Here is a 25400-nt window from a genome sequence, read left to right as displayed (position 1 = left end):
GGAATGCACTCAATGACCAGGACCCGCAAGTGTTGACGCTGGACGCCAGGTAGGGTTGTTGCAATTTTAAATATTATATATGCTGTTCTTGGTGTAAAGAAAGTCCAGTAAATACAGATAGAAAATTGATAGTAGTAAAAATATTTGGTTCTTAAAAATACTCTTAATGTTGTACCATTTCTTTATGCTATGTTTTCTAATTGGACTGTAACATGGTCCCTCTACTCACCCTATCATGCTCATCTGAATTCTAATAATGAGACTGTCACGAACCACACCCACTTAACACAGAGAACCTGTTCACAACTCAAATGCTCACCTGTTAAAACCCCATGCCCTTCAATCAGTTGTTGTCTGGTCTTACTTGTAGCTCACATCTTTTTGAAGTGCACGTGGACACTCTACCAAATTCTTCCTTGCAAACTGTGTTTTACAGGCCTAGTCACATTTATCATTTTTGTTTCATTTATCTGTTTCAGTTCTGCACCTGGGTTCCCTCAATGCCCCGTGGCATTACATGGTTTTTTTGTTTGTCTATGTAATTATTGATATGAATATGAATGTCATGGGGTGACTGGGGTGATTACTGGGGTGAAGACTGAAGTGCGGGGATTTGGTTTCAAAGGGGTTCTATGGGGGAATCAACCACAGGTGTGTAGTGGCAGGAAAGAAGGGTGTAATTGGTGCATGGGCACTGAGGGAAACCATTTTTAAGATCAGGTCTCTCGAGATCGAGGAGATTTGTGAATTAGAAGGGAGAGAATTTGTGCTGGACAAACAGGGAAACAGGGCAAGCAGGGAGCAGCACTGGAAAATGAACTGAACTGAAGCAGCACGAAATGGAACAGCATGGCAAGGAGCGCAAGTTGTGGATAATCTGTGGGTGAGACTGGAGCAGACAGAGAGTTGGAGAAGAGCATTGATAGCAGGCTTCTCACCGTCTGGTGAGAAACCAGAAGTTCGGCGGGCAAGACACTGACACTTCTGGGACTTGACGGGTGCTATTGTGCATTACTGTGTTTTAAGTGACTTTTTTTTCACAACAGATCTCTGCTATCAGATGCGCTGGTTATTAGGGCTAGTAATTATCTTCTTTGACCCTCCTAGTAATTAGCCCTGAACGATGTGGATCCGGAGAATCACATGGACTTACCTTTGCAGTCTTGTGTGTCAACTGTAAGGTCTTCTCAGAGCGCATTGAGGCATACTAATTTTGGGCTATGTAAGAAATAAATGTTGTTGTGTTCCTGGAGGACACTGAACTGCGACTCTGGGACAAATATATGAACTTTTTTTTTACCTAATAAACATCCGTTTTAATGACTTATGCTTGGTGGCAGTGCAAACGCCCCACACCTGTGATATTTAAATGTTCATATTCATAAATAATACTTACAGGTTTTGGCCTTTCATAAAAAATTGTCAGGGGAAAAACACCTTTGAATTAACACGGGTGGATTTCTTAGATCCAAATTAAAATGTCTGCTGTTATGTTATTACATCTGTTTACTCTACCTTGTTAACACCTTGTTAACTAAATAGTAGGCTCCCCCAAATCCAATGTGTATTACATCTCAGGGCCGGCTCTATGCTGTGGCAAGAAAATAGAATTGAGCATTGAGCATGGACAAGATTTACATCCAAACATCCCAGCTAAACATCCAATCCTTGTTAGTATGCAAATTAGGTGGTGTCAGGTTTCTCAGTAGGCAGTATAGCTGTAGGCAGTAGAATGACCGCATAATTTTAGTCTGGCTCGAGCTCACACTGGAAATGAGCGGTCAGCAAACACGAACGTCCGGTCTATAGTACCTATCCTTCCATATGATTCGCTGCTTGTAAATTGGTTTCGGTGATTGATAAAAGTGTTTTGCATTTTATAAAGTACTTTCATTGAAAGTTTGTTTTTAATGAAATGTGCCTTTTAGACCCAGACACAAAACTCCGTCCCCACTTTCATCTCTGCACTCAACATTTTACTCCTTCCTTAAACTGATGTAATCATATTGGTTTTAGTAAAGCTTATTGACATTTTTATATTAATTATCCTTTTCTTTAATTATCCTATCCTTTTTAGTTTTGTTAATGTTGGCAATAGTGAGAAGTGTTCGTGAGGAGAAACGGATCGTGAGGGCAGCTGAGAAGATCATCGGAGTCTTTCTTCCATCCATAACAGACATTTACCACACACACTGCATTAGGAAAGCCACCAGCATTGTGACGGACTCTAAACACCCCTTACATGCACTCTTTCACCCTCCTGCCATCTGAAAAAAAGGTACCGAAGCGTTCGGGCCCTCACTGCCAGACTGTGCAATAGCTTCTTTCCACAGGCAGTCACCTGTACACCTGAACACTCAGGAACTTTCCACTCTGGTCTGACACACATACACACACACACACACACACACACACTCTGTTACATTGAATAATATTATCTGTCCATAATATTTACCATTAACACTGTTTTTGTTAATTGTTACTCTTGCACTGCCTGTGTCACACACGTGCACTTTATGTCAGTATGTAACTTTGTTTAATTGTTCAAATGTTACATGTTACATCAGGTTTCACTATGTACTGTCTAACACATATATAGCTGAAACTACAATAAAGTCAACTTCAACTTCAACTAATCCATCAGTTAATCTCAGTGTTTTGTTTATTTAATGTCACATTAAGCCAAGACGTTGTGACTATACATGACAGAACAAGACAGTACAGAAGTACACCCAGTTGAACACACTGTACAGACAAACCAAGAGCATGCAGTGGAATGATGGAGAAAGAACTAATACAGTCTGATCAACACCACACATTCCAATGGTCAGTACTAGTATAGACATGGAGGACACTTAATTGACTGCCATACCAACAAAACACTGCTGTCCCTCACACATCAGCCTGTGTAAAGCCATGGGCTGGTCCTTATCTCCACACCCTATCCAACAACCTGTTCTGACTACTGGCTCAACTACTGAGGGAACTACCTTCCACCTATAGTGTTCATATGTCCCATCATTTAATTTCACTCACAATGTAATAGTTCCTGCTTCCCCTAAGACCATAGCCACATCCTGCTTGAAACTGGTCCTACCCATTCCTGTGCCCCAGCTCTGTTCTCCCAGCACCTCTTATCCCATTTTGTAACTTCAGTACTGACATTGTGTACTGCTCTCAGAGATCTCTGTCCCTGTGTTGCTCCTATCAATGTTGCTGTTGTTCTTTGGAGAAAATATATGTGGCTCTAACATCAACTTATTTAATATATACCCTACTAAAAGTTGATCAAGCCATAATTGGCTTAGATTTAGACATTCCATGTATGGTGCACCTTGGTTAAATTAATTGAAATAATATCACATTAATCTAGCTATCTAACATCCAAATAGTTTTCTCCAGCTCTAAACATTTGATGTAAGTTAACCAAGTGTTTGGGTTTGGTCAGAGAAACAAGAAATCAGCCACATTTATTCTCTGTGTATTTTTGTTGTTTAGAATAAGTCCTGCCCCTATTTAAAGGCCTAAGATCCTTTTTCTTTTCTGTGCCTGTCACCTCTCCCAAGACTGCAGTCACTCCACAGTCATCACAGACCTTTACAAGCAGGCAAAGGGAGTTCAAGACCCAGAACATACATTGACACTGCTGTGAGAGTAGTTCAGCTTCCAAATCACAGCCTTATCCCATCTACCCGAGTCAGCCCAGTCCAACCCAGACCAGTACACTTCCATCCTATATATTCCCTCAAAACCTTGTCCAAACCAGACCGGTCAATTTCAGGTCCTTCTTATTGTGCACAGGCTCTGGGAGACAGGAAGAATGTGGGCTCTCCTCTGTTATAAAGACAACCTTTAGCAACCTTTAACATTCAAAGAGCCATTTGGACCCAGTTTCCACAAAATAGAAAGCACTGGGAGCCACAAATTATTTTTTTCCACATAAAATGAAGAAAATTCTGCATATGTTACTTATAATTTTATGCTAGTTTGTTGCTTGTGACATTTTATATATGCAAGGAAATTAATTTGCACAGATTACACATGTGTGGATATGTTGGTGGCAGAACACTGTTTTTTTTTTTTTTACTAGCATGAATATGCATGTAGAGGTTAATTGTCACGTTCCCCTCTAGCTCAGGTGAAAAATGGAGGATGCAGGTTGAAGAAATAACAATGTGTATTTTATTTGAACTCAAAAAAACAAAATGAAAGAACTGAAATGTCCTTGCATGAAGTGCCACGCCTCTCCTCTAGAAGCCGGGTTGTGGGATCTTCCGCGAGGCCCTCGGCGAGAGCCAAAGATCACCCTTGTCTTGCCCAGGCTTTGAACCAGCGTGGCTGAGCTGTAGTGAGCCTAGAGGGGAGAGTTGAGTTCCAGTCCTTCTGTGGGGTTCACTGTCAATTGCCATTAAGGACAGCATGCAGTGCTGCAACAAACTCTGTTTGTGTAATGGAGACCAAACGCAGGACTAAAGGGACCGGCTGGTTATAAAGAGGAGTGGACAGACCCATTACCGCTAAACTAACCAATCACCGATCAGAAGTCATTACCCCTCTAAGCACCCGTGATTACCACCACTTACCTGTGATGAAGAACAGGTGGGAATAATCAGGGTGCTAGTGAGCCCCAGAAGAACACACATTAATATATGGTAGAGGTAGACCGCTGGGGGCGTGGCAGAGGTGGCACGAATGCTACATTAATGATATAACAAATGTTTATTCATCCATGAAAAACCAAATGTTTTAATCATACATACAAAATAAACATTAACATAAATAATGTTAGAATTAAAAATTTTACATTTAAATAATTATAACAGCATTTAAAATAATCTGTAATAATTAGTCATATTACTTGGGGTGGTAGTAGCCTGGAGAAAACATACTGGCAGACCCCAGTGAAGAGACCAGCAAATAAATCCTGGTTCCTGACAACTGCTAAACATCAACTTAGCATGAAACGAACCAGAGGGTCACCACAGCCACCATCACCATTACAACTACAGCTTCAGGGATCTTCAAGTGGACCAGTAGCATCAGTATCATCATTATGGACACGTAATCTAGACCATGACACTGGACTACATTCTGGACTTCTCCAACCCTACAACTGTAGGACTTATTATTATAATGTACAAATCATCACCAGCCCTGCACTGACACCATTTGCAGGCTCACTCTACCCTGGAAGGGGTCCCTCTCTGTATCACTCCTTCCCAAGGTCTCTTCCTTTCTTTTTTTTTCTCTCTCCTAGAGTTTTTTTTTCTGTGGAGTTTTTCCTTGTGTGCAGAAGGATCAAGTGTGGGGGGTGTCAACTGTAGGGCTTGAGACATTGAGACAAACATACAATGTTGTTGTTGTTGTTGATTCCAGCCAACCTTTGGTGGAGGCACCAAATCGTATGTGTAATTAGACCCCTCTTGTCTCCATTATGCATCCAGCACTGTAGACCCACTATAAACAGATTAATAGGGGTTGGGTGAAGTGGAGGCCAAGCGAGTAAGATAGTGGGCCCGTAATCAAAAGGTTGCAGGTTCAAATCCCAAACTGCCAAGGTGCCACTGAGGTACCGTCCCCACAAACTGCTCCCCGGGCGCCTTTCAGGTTTGCCCGCTGCTCCCTCTGGGGATGGGTTATATGCAGAAACCACATTTCACTCTGCTGCTGTGGTGTGTCACATGTGACAATTCATCACTTTCACTTCAGGGGGTGGTTACTAAACGTTGGAAACACACTTCAACCCAAGGAAAATCAAGCTATTTTTAACAAGTACCCTGTAACCCCCTGATGCAACCTCAACAAAATACTACTCCAGGAACATTCATCACCAGTACTCATCCAGGTCATTAAGCTATAAAAATACTATTCATAATTTTGTTTTAAAATATATTTTATACCAAAATCATTTTTGTATATATTCTTCAGGCAGTTCCTTTGACCTCATGATTCTCATTTGCTCTGACATTCCAGTCCAAATGAACCATTGTGCCCCCGGGCCAGTCAGCATACATATAGTGCAAGGTAACCACTCAAGGCCATCTGTAGGTACAGTATGTACATGCTCCCCTGGCCCCTCAGCATATAGTAGGTTTCCTGACCATCAGGGATTGGTGCTTCTGCAGGCAAGAGTTGATCTCTAGTGCCCCAGGGCTTCTTGATATGTAGAGTGCAAGAGTACACAGGTGCACATGGGTTCATCAACTGACAGCAGAGCCTCAGCTTCACAGCATCCTCTGTGTGTCTGAATTAAAATGTGTTTTTGAATAATCTTGGTGAAAGTAGCACAGCAGCAGCTGAGAAAAAAATGAATCAGGGCGTGGGGGTGGCTCCTTAGGCGCGTGCCCATGGGCCCCAGGGGCCATGACCTGGCCCTGTGTATAGCACAGAGCAAACAGGGTTAATTACATACCTTGTTTAACTTTTACCGCAATCAATATTTTCCTTTCATGTGACGCACACAGAAAGAGACTTCATAGGTTATGTCACAGATCAGGACCCTTGGTGACATGCCCTGCTAAATAAATTATTATAAAAAAACTCTCTGTTAAATATCCACAGCACTATTTTTGCTGAATTTCCTTAAGAATACACTAACATTTTCATTCAATGAACTCATGTGATCTCATCATGAAGCTAAATGTTACAAAATTTGAAACACAACAATCAAAAAATTAATGCATTATTAATTTAATATCAAATTTAATAGTGTTATTTCCTGTTCAATTTAACAGGAGAATATCCAATTAACATTGTGGGCATATGCATGTGTACTTTCAATGTAAATACATTCAAATGTATTTGAGGTATTTTCATGATTGGGTTTAGCATATCACAGCTCAGTCAAACATGCAATGATATGGTTGATCCACGCTTGGCTTAATGAACAGCGCCATCTACTGAATTTAGTTTGATGCACTCTGAATTTAGTTTGATCACAAAGAACTGGGGATGAGATCACCAACATCAAGTACTATTATAGCTTATAGTCTACCTGAAGTCCAAGACTTGGTAGGATCAAAACTATATCAACAGTTCACAGGCAGCGAAATAGGCTGAGGAAAGGAAAGACAGAGAAAGAAAACCATTTTGAAAGTTTAAAAGAAAACAAAAGCATGAGAAGAAATCAAAACAAATAACCACTGGTTGAAATATTTGTAATTAGTCAAGTTCACACACACAATTCAAGACTGTTTCAATATCAAACCTGGACTGGAGCACCATATCTTCATTCAGTATATTGTACAACATTACAAACTATATAGTTTAGTCAAAAAACCCTTATACCAGCTATGTAACATGTTGATGGATAACCTTAAACCCAAAGCTTCATTGTTTAGTGTGTGTGTGTGTGTGTGTGTGTGTGTGTGTGTGTGTGTGTGTGTGTGTGTGTGTGTGTGTGTGTGAAAATGAAAAGGAGCAGTGCTGAGGCAGAGAAACTGCAGATGGTGAGACACCTTGAGGACTGGATGAGAGTATGGAGGAGATGCTGAACGGTAATAGCAGCTAGCGAACAGAATCCACTTTAGCAAAAAAAATCTGGTACAAAGGTGGGGTTATTATCAGGAGGATGCAGGGGGGATGCAGGAGCTGGTTTTCAGTGGAGAAGAGCATTTCCTGAATTTGTATTTAGTAATAAGCAATAGAATAAAACTAGAATATGAGTCTAAGATGATTCCAAGTCAAGTTTGGAAGGTCTTTAATTGAGAAAATACATTTAAAAAACATTTTAACAGACCAATCTCAAATTGATTTAATCATTTTAATAGCATTTTGCAGCTGAGGGCTAACTCCATCAGGCACACATAAATGTATATTGTTATATAAACCATGAAGGAAGTGTTTAATGGACTTTGTTGTTTTCAAAATGACATTATTGGTTTAACATATACAGAAAACCACTGGAATTGATGATGGGTCTATTCCATTCATTTACAGTCTTTTCCAAACAATTGTTTCCCCGTTGAAAAATAAATAGCATTTCTAAATGACTTTTGAGCAGCATTGTGTATTTATGGGTGTGTAAGTGGGAGAAATTGAAATGAACCGCTCCATCTGGCACAGTAGAAGCCTGCTGGAGGTGGAGTTAGGACATTTGAAATTTGGAACCTATTCCACACCGATCTGTGCTGCGTGCCCGGTGGGTGTGTTATGATGTGCGCGTATTGATTCCCCTGATAAGCGCTGAATATAAAGAAGCTGAGCTCAGCCTCCGGGGCGCGTAGTCGCGGCCGCCTGGGGGATGGTCGGTGGTCCGAGAGCCGAATCACTCCAGCTCGGTCACGGACAGTCGTTATGTCGTTCCTGGTGTGCGTTGCGATGTCCTGGATTAACCTGCTTTTTTCGCTGGGGGTCGCGGGCTTCCCGTTGCCGGCGTCCGGGCCGCATGTGGCGGGCGACTGGGGACATCCGGTACGTCTCAGGCATTTGTACGCCGCCAGACACGGGCTCCATCTGCAAATAAGCAAGGACGGCAGGGTGGAAGGGTCCTTTCAGCAAACGTCACATAGTGAGTAGGTTTCCGTCCACGTGCTGTGATCACTACATAATAATGCTAATAATCATCACCAACTATTGTGCCTGGAATTAACTTCTTTATTTTAAATGCTTTTCAACTTATTGTTGACATGAAATTCTATTTCTATTTGCGAACATGCCGCATCCTTCCTTCCTTCCTTTGAAAGGTTTGGTGGAAATTAGTCCAATAGACCGAGGCTGCGTGGCAATCAAAGGAGTCGCCAGTTCGCGGTTCTTGTGTATGGACCGAGGAGGGAGTTTGTACGGATCAGTAAGTATTTAAATGACTTTTTAAGGCCATTGAAACGACTACTGGAAAGAGGTTTAAAGAACCAAATGGTTTTTCTAAATGTTTTAGATTTGGTGGCTAAAGAAAAAAAAAACCCAAACTTTAAATTCTAACACCTTGCTTATTCATCTGGGCCCTATACTTATGCAGTCTTTTTTATTATTATTTATCCACGTTTTATTTAAGGCTACATCCCCACCCATTTGACCATGCGATCTGGCATTTCTGGGTCTTTGGAATTAACATAAAAATCAATTTTGTTTCATCCTAAGCTCTGTTTCTTGACCCACATTAAATTCATTACCAAACTCAACGCAACGCTTTATTTGATTCAATAAATTGGCATTTTCAGTTTAGCCTCCTTTAGTATTCACTTGATGATGATGTACCGATAAATTAGGCAAGAGTTTGCAGACCATTTAAGTGCTTAAAAAAAAAAATCTGCCGTCCAAACCTTGTAGAAATGATCATAGCACCTACATGCTAAATTGCTTTGTAGGTTGTCCATAAAAAAAGTCCTTATTAAAAGTCCGAGTGCGCTACCAAATGGGTGGTTCCTGTGTGCATAACAGGTGCAGGCACAGCTTCGATACAACATGCAGCATTTGCAGAGGGGAAAAGCTGGTGTGAATGTCACTGCAAATAACCTTTGCCCAGCAGCGGTATGTTTACACAATGAGAAAACTTGAATGGAAACAGCAAAAGCAACCTTGGCCTCACTATGTCCACTGCAAACATCCCTTGAAGTACTTGAAGCTCTGCGGTAGCATATGTGATGTCAGAGGGTTGTGCAGAAACTGCACTCTGTGTGCCTCCTTTCATTTTTCTGGTCTCTCTTATCTTGCTCTCCTGCTGTCTGTCCCTAGTATAGCTATGTGAAAGATGACTGCTCGTTTGAGGAGCGCATTCTCCCCGATGGCTACAGCATGTACATCTCTGGGAAACATGGAGCACCGGTGAGCCTGAGCAGGGGCTCTAGAACCTGGACCCAAGGCAGCGCGAAGGGTCCCAGCACCTATGCCCAGTTCCTGCCCATGGTTAGCACACTCTCCCTGGGAGAAAACCACAAGCAGCCTGGCCACTTGGGTCCCCAGGCCTCGGTGGAGCAGGGCTTTAAACCTTTAGACCTGCAGATCGACAGCATGGACCCTTTTGGAAAGCTGTTTCAGATCTATATCCAGAGTCCCAGCTTCAACAAAAGATGAGGATTGAGGCCGTGGGTACAAAGCAGTAGTGAGACTCCAAATGTTGCTCCAGGAACAGATGGAAGAAGGGAGGCTGTCACAGGGTTGTGCGATCTAGATGTGGCCAAGGTGAGCTGTGTCTTGGTGGACAGAGCTGTTCTGCTGGACAAGGTGCTAATAATAAGACCATTCCAATTATACAGAAGTGTTGCTCTTTGTTCTCAAGGACTAGATGATTCAGAGCTGGCTCTTTACCTTTGGTAAAAATGTTGTTAGAATAACAGTTTGGTTTTCTTTTTACACTTATTATTCTCCTATTTTTATATATTTAACCTATTCCATTTTTACACGTTCCCTCAGTATTTGTGTTATTTCCAAAGACATTTCCTAATAAATTTTAAAAAATATATATGAATCTATTGTTTTTTTTTATTTTACCTCACAGTACTCATGGGCCTCATATTGCACAAGCTTTCTTGTGCTAGTGATGCATTGTTCAAGTTCATAAGTTCATTGTTCATAATTGTTCATGCAACTTCAAGTGAACTTATCAAAACCAGATTTAAAAATGTTTTACTCATGCATTTTGATGTTCTATATAACATTCAGACATTCAAAATAATTAAATATGTTTATAATACAGCTATACTTCTATTTATACACAGCATTGCACAGCATGTTGGTGCATTATGGCCTGTCTGGGACACCCGTCAGGTGTCCCTTGCCGTCTGTCTAGGACAGCCCAAGTGAATTGATTCCAAAGCAGGGAAGCTCAAAATCTTTTTTCATGTATCTGTACTTTACTGAAGTATTTCCATTTGGGATACTTCTTACTTTAACTCCATTACATTTCAAAGTCAGTTATCTTACTTTTTACTCCCTTTTTAGTTCTGAGTTAGTTATAAGTGGTGACCGTGTTTTTTTCCCTTATGACTCCCTGGGCCATTGAATAACGATTTCTTTGTTTGTTTGGTTTTACATAAATTTTTCTCTTGCTGAATGGATTGGCTGATTAATTAACAAGTACTTTCTTCAATATCACCTATTGCACACTCACAGTATCCTGCCGTCTCTGATTCATGCCTCCTATATATGTGTGTGTGTGTGTGTGTGTGCAGGGATGGGGTGGTAGAACCCTAGTGTGTAAGATACTCACCTACGAACCATAAGACTGCAAAGTGACAGGTTCAACCTTACTACTATTGTGTCCCTGAGCAAGACACGTAACCCTTTGTGTCTCCAGGGGGACTGTCCCTGTAACTACTGATTGTAAGTCAGTCTGGATAAAGGCTTATGATAAATGTCACAAAATGTAAAATAGATCATTAGTCCAGTGTCATGGGGCACATATGCAAGTATAAGTCCACTATGATTAGTCCACTGATAAATGCCATAAATATGATTATATTGACTATACTGATATCAAGTGAAAGTGAAGTGGTTGTAATATAGTGCAGCACAGTACATGTGCACGCATTAAAATGTGTCTTCTGCATTTAACCCATTACCTTTGGTGAGCTGTGGGTGGCCATTTGGTGGACGGTATTTTGGTTTGTTGCACCTTGCCGGTTCTGCCACAGATATGCCTCTATCTGGCCTCTGCTACATCTCACACTAGTCAATCTTTGTTGAAGCTTACCATCATGATTCAGTATAGCTAATAAAAAATATATTAAATTAATTTGGCTTGGACTGAGTAGTTATGGAATGCATGAATGCCTATCTAGGACAGTACTCAGTCAGATAATTATCTCACTATTTGTGCTTTAAAGTGTTATAGAATGTTTGGCTTATTAGTTTAAGACTTTTGAGACTATATCTCAATCTTTCTCCTTTAACAGTCTTAACGTAATTTGAAAACTTTAAATAATAATGTGCCCAATGGATACAAAAATTGAAGCAGTCAATTTTTTTAAATATAGTATCATTTTATTATTATTAAGACTTATTATTTATTGCTGCTGACTTATTATTTATTGCTGCTGCACTTTGTCTTCTATGTCTTCTATGTATCATGTTCTATGTTCTGTCTACGTGGGAGAGGTTTTCAAGTAAGAATTTCATTGTGCTCTGTACGCTGTACCTTGTACATATGACAATAAACTTCAACCTCAAACAATGGATTTATGAGAGCCTGTGTCAGGCCTTCACATGCCGGTACAGCAGGTGGCAGTGCAGTATTGTTCACGATCCACATTCAACACTGCAGAAGAAGAAGATGAAGAAGGCAGCGCCGCACTATTTGGCGCATAGTTCCTTTTAAAAACAGAGGAAGACGCGAAGGGAAGAGCTGATCTGATTCAATAGACTCGCTCCTCATGTCTATGACCGATGAGAACGACGATTTGTTTGATTCTGTCCTTATGGCGGATGACAGGTAATTCTTCACTTGAATCAGTATAATTTTTTTTAATAATTTAGCTGTCTGTTAAAACTTGGGGCTGAACCGGGTTTATGGTGTGTTCTGATTACTTATAACACAGTAAAATAACGGCAGTATCCCCGAGGTATGCTTATGTTCCCCGTGTAAAATACTGCTGTTCTAGTGAATTCTGGCTTTTTGAAAGTGAACTGTTTTTGTGCTGCTTTGTTTGCCCCCTGTGTGAAATCGCCTTCGTTTGTATAAATGCCTATTTGGTCACTTTAGATAACGTTTACTTTCGCAACGTTGTCACTTGTTGCATAAGGATTTTATTTCTTCACACAGCTGTTAATATGGAACCGCCCGGTGACCTTGTGGTGACTTAGAATCTTTTTATCTTTAAAACCAGATCTATCCTTCTACCCTACATTTTACTTAATTTAATTTGATTTTTTTGTCATGCGTTTTAGCTCTTTAACCACTTCGGCCCCTCTGGTGTGGGGAGAATAGGGGGTGTTTGTTTGTTTGTTTTATAAGATTTTTTTCCCCCCAGATTTCGCATTGAAGGATACCGTGAGGGATTCGAAGAAGGAACTCGGCGAGGAATGATTGAAGGTCATAACCATGGAATGATTCATGGAGCCAAACTGTCCTCTGAGGCAGGTTGCAGATTATTTCTTTAATCTGAAATTAATATATGGTACTGTATGAAGCCATCGTTATCTTCCATGTCAGTTTTGTATAAATGAAGGGGCTCAGAACATCTCTGTGGTTCCCTACACATTCACTAAGACTGCAGGCTTTAATGCTCTATACCATTTTTCAGTATAAAATCCAATTTTTGTTCACACAGCTGTTTTAATATGATCAATATCTGACTTCTGATATCTAATCCACCATACTGAACTGGCTAACATGCACACAGCACACACAGATGCAGATGTGTGGTGGTTATCTCCTGAATGATCAAGACTGATGGATACCTTGCATGAATTCAATTTCCCATTTCTGTTCAGACTGAGGTTGCATAGCAGATTTTCTGCCATGCAACCTCAGTCTGAACAGAAACGGGAAATTGAATTATACATGTTGCTGTGCACCATTTAACTATGGCCTTCGTACTGTATTATGACAGAAAATATGGGCTGTTGTATACAGTGGCTAAGTAATTTCAAAACATCTCCCACCTTTGATCTAACCAATTAAAAAAACATCTGTTAGATGGAAAAAAAAAAAAAAAGTCACTATTTTGTTGATTCAATTAATTCCAGCATTCTGGGGTACACCTCTGCAATTCAGTTATAGCGGCTCTGATTAACCATAAAAACCCTAAATGTCTTTTTCCTGACATTTACTGTGTTGCGTGCTACAGCAAAAGTTAGCAGAGAGCTTACAAAGCATCAAAGGGGTCTTATTGTTGCTGAAAAATAGGTCAGGAGATCCGTAACTGAATATACCATTGAAAACTGTAAAGATCCATAAAGTGGAGAAAATATGGGCCAACAAAGGCTTAGCCAAGAACATCTCTTCAAAACTGATGAAAAGACACGAGACAGCCAAGAGATCTACAACACTGTACAACTTAAACTGTCACTCAGGGGGCAGTGGTGGTCTAGCGCATAATGACCCATAATCAGAAGATTGTGGTTCAAATCCCGAACCGCCAAGGTGCCACTGAGCAACCTACCGTCCCCATACACTGCTCCCCGGGCATCTTTCATGACTGGCCAATGCTCACCAAGGTGATTGGTTGAATGCAAGGAAACACAGTGTTTCACAATGACTTTCACACATCAAAAGATGACTCTTCCATCCCATATTCAAAGTAAGAATTAAGACACACCTCTTCAATAAGTTCTCAATTTACAATAAATGAAAAGGCACTTCTCCCTACTTCAAAAAAAAAAAATCTTTATACTTTAATAGGATATGTGAAGGTATTAAACGTATCTGCTAATCTCTGTGTGGCACTTGGCCTAGCTGGTAAGAATGGAATAATATTGGCAAGTTAAGATGTACCATGCTAAATGACGTCTAACCAAGAAAAAAGTGCTTCACCTGAGTTTTCATTTAAGGTTGTGCATGTTTATGCAACCATATTATTATACATTTTATGTCATGTTTTTCTATTTATTTGTATAGGTTATAGGACACAAGGTGGGAACATTTTTTGATTGTATATGTTCTCTTTTTTTATCTTGCCATTTTAACTGTGATGCGTCACCTTTTTGTATTCACTGTATATCTGAGAGGGATTAACAGTATGTTTTGTCCTGCCACATCCACACACTGTTTATATGTTACCAGGGTTTGATTGGTGGAATGAAGGAGATCGTTTTGTTGGGTGGAACTCCCACCCTGACTAAAGTTGGTCTTTTTGTAGGTGTCGTTCTATTACGGGTTTGCAATGACCTGGAAATATCTTCTCCAGAAGAACACACATGGGAAAGCAAGGTGACAACCTTTTGTCATCAGTTTAACTATTGGAAAGGTTACAATATAGGCGGTTGTATATTAAACACCAAACTTTAATCCCAGGAAAAGACTGAAGGCTGTTGAGGTTCTGGGTGACCTGATCCAGAAATTTCCACATGAACCACAGCATGAAAACCTTCAGGAAGATGTGGAAAGGATTCGAGCCAAGTTTAGACAAGTACCTTTTATTTTATTTGTTATTCCTTTTCATTCTGTAGGGACAGATCTTGGCTCACTCGCTTGATAGACTGCAAACAAGGCCTGAAATGTATTTTTTTTTTTTTTTCTTTTCAGGTTTGCTCTTTGTTGAATGTCCCAATGAACTTCTGTGACTATGTCCATGGATCGGGCAGTCAAGACTTTTGAGCTCTAAGATGCTCATAACAGTGCAGACTAATTGGATTTCTGCCTATTGGATCTTCAGTGCTGTATCATCGGCTCCTCCCACCATTAAAGCTCATTCGAGATATAATTACACACCATCAAAAAGGGTTGGGGGGGTTAGGTACAGTTGAGTAGCCAGTTCTGATGACACAAAAGATGCGATAAGCAGAGCCTATGTCTTTGTCATGAAAGTTGTATACAAGTGGACACTGAACAGCTCCTGTCTCACACAGGCAAAATCAAACTTTCTCTGCACTGCTCCACTTTATTTTACATTCTCAATCATGTCCCGTGGGGTAAAGCATTCTTCTGGGTTCCCCTGATTGGATGTCATTTTCAGACCATGCTTTTTAGAAAGACCCAGTTTTTAGATCAGGATAGGATGGGAGAGGCAATCATTCTTCTCTAGATGGCTCCCTCCCTCTCTCTGTCATGAGTGAGTGAGTGAGTTTTATTTTTATTATATCCAGTGTGTTAAAGCATTTTTGTGGGATTTCCCCTGATTGGTAATCATTTTCAGTATTTATTAAAGGGCTATGCTTTTTAGAAAGACAGTTTTTTCAATCGGAATGGGATCAGAGTTAAAATTATTCTCCCTGTGTGTGATTACTTTTCTTTTCATAAATAAAGCTCCAATTGTTTAGAAGTTGTATTTGTCGTTTAGTATTAATAACACTATGTGAATAATGCAGATGGAAAAATGGGGCAATGCTTGCTTCTGGAACTCTGCTGATACTTGCATTTATTTTGCAACTGGAAGAGAAGCCAGATATCACTGATTTTCCTGTTGCTCTCCTCACTACAGATACCTTCAGTCCCAGGATCATCCATGTTGTAGCTGAGTGATCTTCCCAGGTTGGCTGAAGTATTTAGATTGTTATTTGGCCTGATCTGTGCATTTACACTACTCACAATAATTTAGGGATATTGTTATTTACATGAGTGCTTTTCCTATTTGCTCTGAATTTTAATGAAATAAGTAAAAGTTCCCTTTAAAATTATAAATAATGTAGAAGACGAAACACAATTTTCATTAGTTTGATATTTATTACCCAAAAAATTTGGACTATAACAGGGGATAGCCACAAATAACAAAAATTTACAATGTCAGTAGCAGGTTTTTCCACCATTTTCCGCAATGACAGCTTGACAGCGATGTCTCATGCTCCTCACTAGCCTCATGATGTTGTTCTGAGGCAATGCGTTCCACTCTTCCACAAGTGCTACACACAGTTCTGCCAGGTCACGTGGGGGTGGTGTACGATCATTCAGTCTCTGCTTCAACTGGTCCCAGACGTGCTCTATGGGGTTCAGATCAGGGGACATTGATGGCCACACCATATGTGACATTCCAACTTCCTGAAGTCGAGCTGTGACAGTTCTGCCACAATGTGGGGGAGAATTATCATCCATGAACAGAAAGTTGGGGGTGTGCTGGCAGAATTGGGGTTCTATGATGTCTAGAATGTGGTAAGAACATGCAGTGACAGCCATGTACAAAAACCAAATCTGTTTTGCTCTGACTGGTGATGCCTACCCAGACTGTTGCACCTCCACCAAAGCAAACCCTGGGGACCATGTTGTCCTCAATGTATCACTCACATCCTTCTCCAGCAACGCTGATGCAACACTCATCAGTGAACAGGACAGTAGACCACTGCTGCATTGTCCAGGTCACATGGTCATGTGCCCACTGCAAATGTTCATGGCGGTGTCTTGGTGTCAGTGGAGTCACCTGCAATGGTCGTCTGGCATTCAAGCCAAAGCGATGGAGTCGGTTGCGAATGGATTGTCTGGAAACCCTAGTACCCCTGTGTGGCAGTTGCATAACGATGTCTGAAACCATAGGTCCTTAGGTACTGATCATCATTGCGGTTTGTCACTCATGGGGCTCCACTGCTGGGTCTGAACTATGCTAGTAGTTCTGTGTTTTGATGCAAGTCTGCTGATGACACTTTGAGACACACCAAGTTCCCAAGCATCATCCGACTGCCTGCCACTGACCTGAAGGCGCGCCATGGCCAGGTGTCCATTAAGTGTTGTCGTGTGTTCATGGCTGTTTGAAGGATGAACTTCGAATGACTTACTGACAATACCAGCTTTTTATATCCACAAAATGTTGAAATTGATGTCACATTGAGAAAGTTTGTGTCTTTGTATTGGCCACAATATAAGGCACACCTGTACACAATGATACCATTACATAGACACACATAATTGTGTTTTCTATCACCCCAATACAATTGCCTCCCTATCCCAAAAATGTCTCAATTGAAAAAAAAACACTGTATGTATGACATCCACTAAGTCTGCCAGTGTCTCTAATGATGTCATGAACATGTTCTATATTGATTTTCTGCCAATACTCCTGTTTATATATTGTGTTTAAGGAGACATGTTCTTGAGGTTACCTGGATGGAAATGGTTTTATATTTTAAACTTGTTCTTAAATAGCTTTATCTCCAGGCTTGCTTTATACAGTGGCTGTTTTACTGATCATAGTTAATGCCTGCTGAAATATATAATAAATAGCATCAATGAATGGTATTAATATTTTTTATTCTTTCTTTTTATTGAGTAGATTTGCTCAAAACATTAAATAGAGTTCTGGAAAAGTTTTTGAGTACTCTTACGATGAATTTGTCTACATGGCTGTCATCCCAGAAGAAAGCATCTTCTAAACCGGGTGTGTCTTGCCTACAATGAAGCATGTTATGATTTGCGGCCTCATGAGTGCTGAACATGAAGACCAACATAGATACTGAAAGATCCCCTCCCTTCAGAAACTGGGCTGCAGGGCAGAATTCCAACATGAAACATGTCTCCTTGCTACAGAGAGTGAAGGTGCTGAACTGGCCAAGCATATCTCCAGACCTAAACCCCACTGAACATCGGTGGGAAATCCTCAAATGAAAGGTGGAGGTCTCTAACATCCACCAGCTCCAGCCAAGAGAATTAAAGCAGTGCAGGAAAATATTGGTAGCATCCTGTCAAGGATCCTGTCAAGAGTGCATCTGCTGGTTTTCATTTTCACTTATGGGTGCATAAAGAAAAACACAGACAAGAGCCTTGGGTCATTCCCTCATTTCTCTATTTAAAAAGGAAAATAAAGGCAATATACTTCTCTAGTCAAGTTGCATCACCATTGCTATGTGGCAGTCTACCAACTCAGCCAATAGCTCCATTTGCATTTTCTGAAAGTAAAGCCTCTTTGCTCCAGTTAGAATGCATAGCAGCATCACATCAGTGACTAAATGATCACACAGTGAGACCAGGAAAAATTACAAATCACTGTGGATTAACGTCACTGGGAAGAAAAAACAACCTGGGATGAGATTTGAGTGTAAAATAGCATTCAGATCAACATCTGATGAAGCAAACAGTTTAAATATATTTGCAGCACAAAAAAAGAAGAATTGCTTTATATAGTATATATACTGTTAATTTTAAGTACAATTAAAACAGTTTAATAGGAAATCATAGTCAGCTGGTTTTAAATTGCTATACACCAAGTTATGGCTTCATAAGTAGACATGACATTTTCACGCAAACAAAGCTTCATAAATACATAGAAAAGACATCACAGGCCTGGGATGTGGGAACAAGTTTCTTTGAATGAAACAGCTAAAGACACAAAGTCATACAACTCAAATACATTAGTGGCACCAAACACAAGCCAAGGCTCAGTGTGCTCTACTTGATCGTGTCAGGATCCAGTGGGATAGTGGTAAGTTGTTTGTAAGTGTTGCTTTATATAGCAAAAAAATCTCAAATTACTAAAATAAAATCTAAATCTGTTATGTGAGGTACTCTAGACAAAAACAGGAACATTTCTCAACTTTATTATTTTCATCCATTTTTGGAAATCTGTAGGAATCTCAAAAACCTACCAAAATATTGTCAACAATAACAATTTTCTATGCGAAAATGTAACCCTATTACATGGCAGTATATTGACATTTGATATAAAACATAGCAGCAAAACATTTTGAAAACAGGAAGAGGCATTTCACTTTTTAACTTTTTTTTTCTTCCAAACGTGTGGACTCCTAGACTATCGTCCTCCCCTTTTACCCCTTGTTACATAGATCTGCAGTTTAGCCCCCCCTGATGTTCAACCACTCATCCAGATCCCCCAGAAATAATATGGGTTTGTGCACAAAATGTCTGCCAAATAGACAGTATCCACAAGCTACTCGTTCTAACATACATTTGTTTCGACTCAGTATAGTCCCATGAACACTATAGTATGATGCTTAAGTGGGTGTGACCTAGCGGTGAGCTGATGCCACTGATCCAGATGAAACACCTTGAAGACCAGTCTTTCCCACTCATGTAGATTCCTTCTCTACAATATCAGATGAATCCATCCTCATCTATCAACACAGGTCACACATATACTTGTTCAGTCGCTAGTAATCTCATGACTGGACATTACTGTAACTCACTTCTAGCAGGTCTACCTCTGAAAGTCATCTGGAATCAACAACTGATACAGAAAGAAGCAGCATGACTGGTTTTCAACTAGCTGCCAGCATCAGATTCAAACCACTGATGCTGGCCTACAAAGCCAAACAAGGGGTTTCAGCATCCTACCTCAGAGTCATTATTATACCTCGCACTGCTGGACGTACTCCCCGACCCTCCAGTTCTGCTCGCATGGTCCCTCCACAGCTGAAGGTACGAGGAAGACACTAATCTAGACTCTTCTCTGTCTTGGCCCCTAGTTGGTGGGACAACAGCACAGTCGCTGAGTATTTTCAAACAGCAGCATAAGACCTTCCTCTTTAGAAAATACTTGTAACTTTCTTATAGTCTGACTAATGTAATAAAAACTACAACCGAGTAAATAAAATGATTGTATTCATGGTTTGAGTCCTAGTGAACTAGAACTGAATATTTCATTGATGTAACATGAAAGCATGTAGTAAATCGCTCTGGATAAGGGCGTCTGCCAAATGTCACAAATGTAAATGAAACGTAATATTTCAAAAGACCTGCTCATACCCTGTCCTCCACCACATGCCATTCCAAGTTTTTAACGTTTGTTTTGTTTTACAAATATCATTTTATTTTCATGTCATGGTTGAACAAAAGTGCTTCAAGAAAAAATGGAATGGATGAAAGGCTGCGGATCACATTGGGTGCTAACAGGATAAACAGATCATTCTTTCATAAATAACTATGAATTCAAACACCTCAAAGACTGATCACACTCCACAATCCAGGGTTAAAGACAGTATATCATTTTAAGAAAGCAGAAAAAAACTCAATAAAGTGACAAAATGCAAGGATTAGGTACAGGACAGAGACAGGCCAAGAATGAGACATGGCAGGGCTTTTCGATAGCATGTCTGACAATGTACAATTGAAGCTGAAATACCTCTTCTCTTTTAAAACCATGCGTACATCACTGAACTGATCGTTAAAATAAAAAACACTTGGAACCCCTTTCCTTGGCTTGCATCAGTCTGTAACAGGGATTCCTCCCTTCCAGAGGGAACATGGATGACCAGAGAAAACCAGAGGGACACCGTGCTGGAGGGAATCTTTGGGGCTGTGGAATCATGTGCTGATTCAGGGGCGAGGGCTCAACTCCACTGACTTATTCCTTCTTTGCCGTCCTTCACCCACAGATAACATTCTGGAGAGCAACAATTCCACTTCCCTGCTCATATGTTCACATCCCTGACATCTGTGGGTGTGCAGGGAAGGTTTGCATCCTCCTCCACCATTTTGGTCTCTGTGGCAATGCTGTGTTGCTGTGCCTGTCTAAGGCTTGACTCCAGAAGCGACTCAATTTGCTCCTGACAAGATCTCAAGCAGTCCTGTACAGGAAAAGAGAGAGGAAATGTCAACATCACGCACACACATTTAACAGTTAAAAGCCTGATGTCTTTGAGGCTCCAGAGTGCCAAACAGCCTAATCGGCAGGTGATATTGACCAAGTGAGGTCCTGAGTTTATATTTTCTGTGGTTGTCACAGACGTACCGGGTCACTCCTGATGACTTGGGAAAAGAAGTTGGTGAGGTTCTGGGAGGAGAGGGCGCTGTCTGTGCTCTTAATGTAAAGTCCCTGCACTGCTGCAGCAACACTTGCTGCTGCAATCATGGAAGGTGGGCTGGCAATGAAGTTTACATCTGGCAGTCAAGCAGAAGAAACAACTCACGGTTAGACATGTAGGCATTTGGACAGTGGTGGCTTAGTCAAGTCAAGTCAAGTCAACTTTATTGTCAATTCTGCCACATGTACAGGACATGCAGAGAATTGAAATTACGTTATTCTCTGACCCATAAAAGTAACATTAAATACAAAAACAGTAACAGTAACGAATACAGAGTATAAATACAATTTAAAAAGAAAGGCACAATATACAATTTTAAAAACACCTTAGTGGTAAGGAATCAGACCCGTAATTTGAAGGTTCACGGTTTAAAAACCAAACTGCCAAAATGCCAATGAGGTGCCATCAATCACTTCACTCTCACTTTTATTTTCAAAACCAACTTACACCAATGAGCTAAGAGATCAGCAGAAGTGTACCAAGAAAAGGGAGAACCAAGCGATTAGGCTAAAGCTTGATGGATAGATGTCAGTGGGTGTGGCTAAATCACATTCACTCTTATGCATCCACAGCAAAGATCAATACAAAAGGATTAAACAAAACAACTAAAGCTTGAAAAATTAGAACCACCCCACCTGTTCTCATAAAAATAAAGCAATATAAGGAGGATGACAGTAAAAGTCAGACTCACAGCCCATCGTGTCATCATCATATCACCACTACTGGGTACTGGTAGGATAGCTTTAGGGTTGCTTGCATACACACTAACAAGGATGGGTGCCTTTGGGATGCGACCACACAACAAACAGAGCAGCCACTGCTTCCTTTCACAGCCCACTTTCAGTACAGCAGTGGGAGAACTGGCTGTTTAACATGCGTGAGGTAATATTGTGCTTATATACAAACTTTCCCATTCGAGTCCCAATCATTCCAATATCACACATAAAAAGAGGCAGAACAGAAACAACACCATACACATGCTTCATATTTAATTCTTTTAAATAATAAAACCCCACGATAGTGTCAAATTGACACTGTGCTGCATCTATCCCTGTTCAGCAGAGCTCTGTCTTGGGGGGGGAAGTTACATTTACGGCATTTAGCAGATTTCCTTATCCAGAGTGACAGGAGACACTCAGGGTTAAGTGTCTTGCAATGGTAGTGGGTGATGTTTGAACCTGTGACATTGTGGAGACGATTGTTTTACCCACTAGGCTATGACAAATGTTTGAGGAAAACATTGTGCTTTTATGTTTTTGCACTGATAATGGGTGGAATGCATACCTGTTGCACAGAGAGCCACAAATGTCTGTGCGTGCTTGTGCAGAATATGTTTGGTGCTGGGGTGAATTTGGAGCTTGGACAGAAGGTAGTCAATGAAGTCGTGTGCGGTCACAGAGGCTAGATCCCACTTCAGTTTATTCAAAGCCATCAGCTCCATTTGCTGCGGAAGAGAGAGAAGAAAAGGGAAGAAAGAGAGTGAGAAACGCTGCACAGCGATTTTCCATTTTTACAGGTTTCAGCCGCTAGAGGGCAATGCCACCTATGGACGGACTTTACGGTATTTTGTTAAATAAACAGGAATTTGACAGAGATAGCATGCAGCGGATATCAGATAAAAGGATATATATGGATATTCATTCCCGTCTTGTGTACAACTGGGTTCATATTTACCAAGAGGTCGCAGGGTCGGATTGAGTTGTCGGTGTAGACGCACAACTTCTCGGCTGTAAGTGGGACTGTTCCCTTCATCTTCGATGCCAAGAACATGCACGTGGCTCCCAATAGCTGCAGCATCGTCTTCTTCGTTGATTCGATTGACAAAAATCTATCCAAGTAGTTCATGGCCAGCGGGAAAACTTCCTCCTCACACTTCTGCTCTTCGCACACCTTGAAAACGAAGTATGGAGACACGATGCTTAGAACAATAAAGATCACCCCAACGAGTCGAAACACAGCCGCACCAAAACATACGGAAATTACGCATATTAACATTTTCATTCAAATAAATGTAATATTATTATAATGTAGACATATCCAGATGCTACAAAGGTAAGTTGGTTGTCTTAAAAGCATCGTTTTAAAAAGAGAGACGTCAACCGTCTAAGTTTTTAAGTGTTTTTTGCTAAAAACTCGGATCATTGACACGATAGTCATTTTTTCTAAGACAGAAAGGTGGCGTGCGGCGCGAGCTTCGCGAACAATTTTCTAGTTCGTCATCTTTTCAAAAAATATTTAAAAATAGAAGAAAATTGTTAATGTGATCCAAAGCAACACGTAAATATTCAACAGACTGCTCTTTATTGATTTAGGTGTAAAATATCGACTTTTGTCCCCGGAACAAAGCTACAATAATTTAATTTGTAAGGCACCGCAAACACGACCATATTGCGAGACATTTACTTCCCGGAAATTAAAATAAAATATTTCACCCAACCGATTTCCACGGAAAAATCACATAAATCTAAAGAAATCGGTCTAGTATTAGCTGAAACAGGTTTGCTAAAAAATAACACAGAGAAACGTCAAAAAAATTGTTATTTTCCACGCGACCTTCAGAAACCCAGAGCACCAGAGTCGATAGTCTGGAATTGAAACTTGCAGATAATCACATTTTTAAACAACATAATGTAAATGTCAAAAAGTTTACTAAATCTGAATCCACCAACGCCCGTCTATGACTGTTGTAAACATTTTTTGGACATTAAAAAGAAATGTAACTCCCCCCCACAACAAGATGGCGCATTTTGGCACGGTTGGGGCTGCATACGTGTACATTGATATTAATTTAAAATAAACTTCTACAAATATCGCATAAGCCTGTTCTATATCTAGAAAGTCCAAAGCATGTGATATATGCAGATAAAGTCAATGTGGTTGCGTGAGGTTCTAAATTGTTCTCTAAACCCATGGGCATCAGTATTACAAAGTATTTTAAAAGGATTCTTTGTTGTTTAATTCTCAAATCCCGATGAGAGGACATTTTCTCAAAACCAGTCCATTTTTTTAGATTTTTTTGTTTATTGAGTCCAAAGTGCACGAGCAGCTTCCAAACCGAACTTGCGCGCGTTGGCCTTAAACGGCTCGGAATACGAACCTCCAGCATCCATGTCGCCACTATTTTCCTCATTCTGGGCAAAATTTCTTTCTGCACACACTTGAAGTAGTTGGGCGACGGGAGGTAGGACTCCTCAGCTTTCAGCATAGTCTGTAAAACTCGGTCGTTGAGCAGGTTGCTGTCCTGGTAAGCTCTTCTTATTGTCTCGGACTCGCAGCACAGCAGCTGGTGCTCCATGTCCGTGTCCCCGCAAAAATGTCCCCTTTAACGCCTCTGCGGATGCTGCGTGGTGCCGATACGTCAGTCCTCTGCAAGCTCGCCGAACGACTGCCGCTCTTCTCCGCAAAACTCCATCTGAGGGTTCGCGGTGACGTAGTCGTGTTAAGGGCAACATCGAAGCCCTCTGAGGCTGCGTGCGAGCGCGCGTGCGTCAGCGTGCGTTAGGACATGGCTTCTCGTGAGTTCCTGCTGCTCTCCAACACCGCCGCAGAGCAGACGCGCCGCCCCGGTCCCTGGAGGTGGGTGCGGGGCAGGGGGCGGCTCGTGGTGTCGCCGCTGCTAGGGGGAGCCACTCCACTCGCAATATAGTCGAGGCGCAATGAATGAAACTTTGCAAACGTCTCCCAGTTTATTCAAAACAGACTTTTTTTGACACGGATCACCCGAATTCATATGGCCATAGGCGTATGTTACTTATAACGGGCCAAAGGGAGTTTGAAGTCATAATGACTAGTGTTTCAAGCATATGTAATATATTTTGTAAAATATTTTAACAGTGCACATTTTTAACCCGCTGCTACCAAGACTTGGCAAACTCTGTTTAAAGCGCTACTTTACTGCAGCTCCCACGTGAGGATGAACATTCCACACATTCCACAGTGCGCGGTTACCGTAAAACACAGAATCACGAGGACCAGTAGTTTTCCACCATGACCTCAGTACTCTCGAGCACTTCAAACGCATTGGAAAACCTAACAAGGAACGTTTCCGCAACCAAATTTTTTATCCATCTAGTGATTATTTAAATTGGGTATGCATTGTTCCACCACCCTTTTCTCCAGGTGCT

At 40.9% G+C, this 25400-nt stretch overlaps 3 protein-coding genes across 3 annotated transcripts; 2 read left to right on the top strand and 1 right to left on the bottom strand.

The window, feature by feature from the left end:
* The first annotated feature begins 3210 nt into the window (after positions 1-3210).
* Positions 3211-10011, top strand: fgf19 (fibroblast growth factor 19). Its single transcript, XM_028956997.1, has 4 exons — positions 3211-3248; positions 8343-8509; positions 8685-8788; positions 9673-10011. Exons 1-4 carry the CDS (start codon positions 3211-3213, stop codon positions 10009-10011), a joined length of 648 nt encoding a protein of 215 aa, XP_028812830.1.
* Positions 10012-12197: 2186 nt separating this feature from the next.
* On the top strand, positions 12198-15861 carry lto1 (LTO1 maturation factor of ABCE1). Its single transcript, XM_028956671.1, has 5 exons — positions 12198-12367; positions 12906-13011; positions 14736-14806; positions 14891-15005; positions 15122-15861. Exons 1-5 carry the CDS (start codon positions 12309-12311, stop codon positions 15191-15193), a joined length of 423 nt encoding a protein of 140 aa, XP_028812504.1. The 5' UTR covers positions 12198-12308; the 3' UTR covers positions 15194-15861.
* A 4213-nt stretch (positions 15862-20074) lies between these two features.
* Positions 20075-24571, bottom strand: ccnd1 (cyclin D1). The gene is made up of 5 exons (XM_028956591.1): positions 24374-24571; positions 22951-23166; positions 22561-22720; positions 21204-21352; positions 20075-21039 (listed from the first exon to the last, which is right to left on the bottom strand). Exons 1-5 carry the CDS (start codon positions 24569-24571, stop codon positions 20884-20886), a joined length of 879 nt encoding a protein of 292 aa, XP_028812424.1. The 3' UTR covers positions 20075-20883.
* Between the last annotated feature and the right edge of the window lie 829 nt (positions 24572-25400).

Source organism: Denticeps clupeoides, chromosome 16 (genome assembly GCF_900700375.1).
Source record: "Denticeps clupeoides chromosome 16, fDenClu1.1, whole genome shotgun sequence".
NCBI classification, from domain to species: Eukaryota; Metazoa; Chordata; class Actinopteri; order Clupeiformes; family Denticipitidae; genus Denticeps; species Denticeps clupeoides.
This window is presented reverse-complemented; position numbering and strand designations above follow the sequence as displayed.